The following is a 6,055-nucleotide window of genomic DNA, read 5'->3' as shown; positions in this document are numbered from 1 at the left end:
TAGACACCCTCTTGACCTGCCCGGTTTCTCTCGAACACACCAAAATGGTACTAAAATTACAAATATACCATCCTACAGATCCGCTTAACCCTCAAATGGACTAATTTGTAATAACAAAAAATATTAGGGTCTCCAACAGAAACGTGTAGGGCTGCTTGCGCCGCTGTGTTTTTTGTGCTTTGGTTTATATATAAACTGGGGCCAAGAACTCGAGGGGGGAAGAGGAGCAGGTGGTGGAGGCGGAGCAGCAGCGGCAGCAGCAGCGGCGGCTGAGGCGGCGGTTGGTGAGCGAGCGCGAGGAGAGCGAGGGAGGAGAGGAGAGGTGGGAGGGAGTGGCCCCGCCGCCGTCTTCTTGGCCGGAGATGGGCGACTCCGGCGGCTCCGTCGTGTCGGTGGACGTCGAGCGCATCTCCTTCGGCGGCAAGGTTGGTGGTGCTCCTCCCCCTTCTTGATTTGCTCCCCTGGAGGCCCGATTTGGTTGGACGCATTGGATGGAGGGGAGCGCCGGATGATGGGAGCTTGGTGGCGGGATTCAGTTCGGTTCTTGGAAGAGCTTTTTTTTTTAATTTATTTTTTTGCTGAGATTTTGGTGTTTGGCTGGGTTTGGGGGTTCCAGAGAGAAGGGGGGGCGTTTCTTCAGGTTTGTAGTAGTAGTATCTTTTTAGCAGTTGTGTTCTTGTCTGCTGGTTGCATTGTGTTGTGGGTTTAGATCGAATCCACCCCGAATTCTTGTAGGATTTCAGGTTGCTCGAGTTCGTTTCCTGATTTTGTTTTTCTTTTTCTTGTCGATTTCTTGCTTTGGGGGAGTAGTATCTGACTGTGATCTGAGGGGGCGGTTGCTTGTGGATTTTTCTCATCTTTTCCTGTGATTATGACTGATCTTCCACTGGTTCACCGTCTGCGTCTTGATAACATCAGAGTGATAATTTTTTTTTCTCTTTGGAGGTGTCCACCTGGCCTCTACCTATCTTTCTTTGTCCATGGCGAATTTCTTTTCTTCGAGTTTTGTGGTTCTCGATTTGGTTGCGTGGCCCTGTTAGTTTACTGCTTGGCGTGCTAATCAGTTAGGCTAATTAATCACCTACTTTGTGTGCTTATCACCAAGAAGAAAAAAGAAAAGAGAGGGGAACAAACCATAAAGTATTCGATTTTGATGCTTTTGGGTTGTTGTTTGGGTGTCCCAACTGCCCTTTTTTCTTTGGTGTTTCTTTAATTTGTAGTATCACTTTTTTTTTATTGGTTGGGCTTTCTAGCACCAATTTCAATTAATTATCTCCCTGCTGATAGGAAGCCCTTTAGTTGTTGGAATTAAGGTCCCTGTTGTGTCCAGATGTTTATCCAATTTTGCTTATTGATCCGTAATCGCAAATTTCCAAGGCACCTTAATTTTGCTTTATTCATAAATCGAAAGTAGTTGTAGAAAAGAATTAGGTTAGTCCTGCAAGTATATCTAGGGTGAAAGGCCATGTGAGTGTTCACTAAGTTTCAAACTTCCATTGTTGAATTTTTAGGGTCACAAATTTGTGGACAAAATCCTAAATCTATTGCATTTTTAAACTTTACACTGAATATGCTGATAGCAACCTCTTATTCAGTACCAACTGAAACTCTTCTGAAACACACGTACACATACACATACACACAGGTCAAGGGCACCTATAATTCTACTGCCAATGATATGGATAGCAAGCGCATTCAGTATCATGGTTACTTTAAAATATTATTGTGTATCATCTGTTAAAAATGGTTAAATGGGTAATGCAACTTCAAGTCCCTATCATGCGAAGTTCTTTAGTTATTATTGGTTATTAAATAGGGTGCTTTTGATGTAATCATCATATTAACGCTTCCCTGCCACTTGTTGCCATAGACAGATAGAAAATAACAGATAAATTGCATTGCCCTAGCCATGGTTTTCCTCAAAAGTATGCTTCTATTCTACCATTTGCTTGTGAAATGGTGGAGGAATCACTTCTAGTGCTCTGTTTCACCTTTTTCTTAGGCCTAAGGGATGTGGTATTGGAATCATCACTTTAGCACCACATATCATAATGGAGTTATTATTATCCTTCTGTCACTCATCAGACCTTGGCCACATTTAGCATGAGTGAAACAACATGCAGGAAACAGATACTCACTATTCATATCCTTTTTTCAGTTTAGAGAAACTTTTCCTTCAAGCATCCGGGGGCCACTGCTAGTTCGAAATGGTCCTATTACCTACTAGAATGCAAATTGCATCATAATTCCTAAGCGTCCTGAGACGCACTTGATAGTGCAGTGGCAAGGGATGTGTGGTTTCAACCCCAAGGTCCCATGTTCAATCCCCAACACGCTCACAATTTCTTCTTAAAAAATGTTTGGAGGGACGTCTCTCCCTCCAAATCTCGTTTTTTTTTTTAATTCCTAAGCATCCCATAATTCACTGTAGGGCATGTAAATAGATGCCATTGCTATTTTCTACCATGAGCTTCACTTGGTTGTAGTCTCCTGCTATATTTTCTCCTATGTTTTCATGATTTTCTTTGGATCAAAGTACTACATGGAGAATTTTCTACTATTGGACGTAGGGCTAAGGTTAGTATTGTTCTTACCATTTTGATCCTAATTCGTGTGACGCTTTCCTTGCTTTCTTCAGGAACATCATATACAAACAAACCATGGTTCTGTATCTGTTGCGGTGTATGGCGACCATGATAAGCCAGCACTTGTTACTTATCCCGATATTGCATTGAATCGTAAGTTTTATAGTTCCATGTAGTGCCGTAAACTATTTGAGGTGGAGTTGTGTTTAGTTATAAAAGAATTATGCAATATAGTCACTTATGTCCGTATTTCTTTTATCAGATATGTCATGCTTCCAAGGGCTACTATTCTGCCCTGAAGCATCTTCATTACTGCTGCATAATTTTTGTATTTACCATATCAGCCCCCCAGGACATGAGGTTCGTAGCTGTCTCTAGTATTTATTATATAATGAATTATTTGATAGTTGTATTTATTAAGCTTTGATGCATTAGGCAATTTCAGATCTATCTTTTTGATGAATGCATTGTTTTATTGTCCTTTGCAAGAATCTTGCAGTTAGGAGCAGCTCCAGTTTCACCAAGCAGTCCTGTGGCATCTGTTGATGAGTTAGCGGATCAGGTTTCAGATGTACTTGATTTTTTTGGGTATATCTTCTCAAGTTATCTGAAAAAATTGAGTCTTTTAGATGTTTATCAACATTGCTGAAGTAGCTTTCTTGTTTTTTGGCCTTTTACAGACTGGGTCCTGTTATGTGCTTAGGTGTCACTGCTGGCGCATACATCCTTACTCTATTTGCAGTACGTATTTATTCAAATGTAATGTGTTTTGTAGTACTTGCACAATTGTATTTAATTTATTTATATTCTTTGTTGCAGACGAAGTATAGGGAGCGAGTACTAGGTCTTATCCTAGTTTCCCCTCTATGCAGGACCCCTTCTTGGACTGAATGGTTTCATAATAAGGTACCTTTCCAATATCTAGCCTACAGTGTTCAACTTTGTGTACTACAAATGTAGAATAATAAGTCTTCAACTAACAAATTCATTTCATAGGTGATGTCAAATTTGCTATATTATTATGGGATGTGCAACATGGTAAAAGACTGTTTGCTACAACGATACTTCAGCAAGGTAGCAAGCAGGATTCGTTTACTCCATATGCTCTTTGCTGGGATGTCCTTTGAACATTTTCTTGCTGTAATTTTCCAACACTCAGGGAGTGCAGGGATGCTCTGCTGTACCCGAATCAGACATTGTGCAGGCGTCTAGAAGTGTGCGTACTATCGAAAACATTTCATTGCCCCTTATCAATTATTGTGGTTGTTTATAAATTTATGAGTTTAACTTTAATCTCTGTTCTCTTGATTCATGTAGTTTCTAGATCAACGGCAAAGCATGAATGTGTGGCGGTTTATCCACACAATCAATGAGTATGTTTCCCTTTTTGCTTTTTAAATTCTTGTATGGAGCATTTAGCCATTTATCCAAGCTGATGGAATCAAAACTTTGTGCTTCTTTCCAGGAGACATGATTTAACAGAAAGCTTAAAGGAGCTGCAGTGCAGAACTCTAATATTTGTTGGCCAGAACTCTCAGTTCCATGCTGAGGCTGTTCATATGACCTCAAAGCTTGATGAGAGATATAGTGCTCTCGTAGAGGTGCTTATTTAACTGATAGTTTGATCCAACGAAAAAAAAATATGTTCTTTGGTTTGAAATGTCAATCTTGATGTCTTTGCAGGTACAAGGATGTGGATCTGTTGTGACAGAGGAGCAACCGCATGCAATGCTTATGCCGCTGGAGTACTTCCTCATGGGATACGGATTGTACAGACCAAGCCAGATAAGCTGCAGCCCTCGTAGCCCCTTGAACCCGTTTTGTATATCGCCAGAACTCCTCTCGCCCGAGAGCATGGGGGTTAAGCTAAAGCCAATCAAGACGCGGGCCAATCTTGAAGTTTAGGATCGAAAGAGAAAAAAAAAAAAGGTGAAATGTGAGAACTTAGGCTAACCCGGCAGTCGCTGTACTAATATATCTTCCTAAGTTTTGGAGGCGAGTGAGTTGGTTGTTGTTATTGTGATGTAGATATTGAGGAAAAAAGCTTAGGTTGAGGCGGGGTTTCCATTCCATTGGTTCGTAGCATTAAACAGCTGTAAATTGTTACAGATTATTTGTCAAAGCTAAAGAGAAAATAAGGGAAGATGAGCTGTTGCCAATTATTAGGTACTCTGATGTTGTCTCTTCTCCTCTTGCCAGTACCATCCTACTCTGATTATTTGCTCTCATGTCATGAGCTAGACTGATGAACCAAATGTTGTCTCCAAAAGCATACCTAGAATTTTGGTCCATTTGCACTCAATTATTGAACTAGGTTGAGTGTCTTGTATCTTTGTCAAGTTGGACATAGGCCATATCTGTCTGGTACTATGCTGGTCATCACTTTCTCTGTATCCTGTTGGTATTAGGTGATGTTCAGTTAGTGTGTCAACAAGCATGATACATACTGATATGATGGAGGGCAGATATATATTGCAGTATGAGGAATGTATTGGAAGACATGCACACGTTGTATAGTGGATAGAGTGCTGTAACCACTACTGGTACTAGATAGGAGTAGGTATGTGCAATTGCTTTCTTTTGCCATTCTGTGTTCCCTGCTGTGAAAGTTGCAATCACTGATTTGACAAAGGTTAGAGAACCCTATTTTTGTGAATTGATCCCAGAATATTGGTTTTCATGTAGTAGTACTCAACGTGTTGGGGTTAGAGTTTGTGGCCTTTCTCGTTCGGTTAAGGCTTCTTTTTAATAAAAAGCTGTGGGGGTGGGGTCTTTTTTTCCCGCCGATTGAGTTATTATAATACTCCACCGGTCGTTTTCGGTGAAATTTTAAAAATTTAGACAATTAAATAAGTTTATGATATTTGTATTACTTTTCGAGGCAAATCTATGCATATTCTTTCTTCTTCATTTTTTTTCAAGTTAGCCTTTGATAATTTGTTGAGTCGGAATTTGAAAATTTTGATCGAATCTTGCCTTAAATGTTAAATCGGAGATATTTTCATGGTAAAGGGAAATGAAGGCTTCTAAGAATCACTGCTTGAAGAAAATGAAGGTTCATCTTCGCGGCTTCACCTCTTCAGTTCTCTTCGCATATTGTCTTCTATTTCATACTTTTGTGGACATATCCTGAAGACAATATGCATCTGAATTGGCTGCAACTTCGTTTCAGATTTGAATGGACTTTTTTTGGAACCATTTGTGCTGATGCTGTTTCCCCCCTTGAAAGTAGCTTTAGTAGATATGTTGAATTTACTAATCTCATCCTTGATTATCTTGAATTTACTCCAGACTTGGAGCTGTTTTTCCTTTTTATTTATTCCGCTTTCGATTCTAGACACTTTGTAAGAGAAGGCTAATAGTACAGTCAACAATTAGCAATAAGCTCATATTAAAGATAACATGTATAATAGATGGACTATAGGATTGTCTTTAGTTTTTTTCTTCTCTCTCACATATGCGTTTAATGC

The 6,055-nt window shown here is 39.9% G+C and overlaps 1 protein-coding gene across 1 annotated transcript; it reads left to right on the top strand.

Annotated features, from left to right (window-relative positions):
- Positions 1-203: 203 nt before the first annotated feature.
- On the top strand, positions 204-4,754 carry LOC4341312 (protein NDL1). Its single transcript, XM_015789037.3, has 11 exons — positions 204-425; positions 2,639-2,738; positions 2,848-2,945; positions 3,085-3,173; positions 3,266-3,326; positions 3,405-3,491; positions 3,582-3,659; positions 3,745-3,801; positions 3,903-3,958; positions 4,051-4,186; positions 4,269-4,754. The coding sequence occupies exons 1-11, from the start codon at positions 363-365 to the stop codon at positions 4,488-4,490; spliced, it is 1,047 nt and encodes a 348-aa protein (XP_015644523.1). The 5' UTR covers positions 204-362; the 3' UTR covers positions 4,491-4,754.
- Positions 4,755-6,055: the final 1,301 nt, after the last annotated feature.

Source organism: Oryza sativa, chromosome 6 (assembly GCF_034140825.1).
Source record: "Oryza sativa Japonica Group chromosome 6, ASM3414082v1".
Taxonomy (NCBI): Eukaryota; Viridiplantae; Streptophyta; class Magnoliopsida; order Poales; family Poaceae; genus Oryza; species Oryza sativa.
This window is presented reverse-complemented; position numbering and strand designations above follow the sequence as displayed.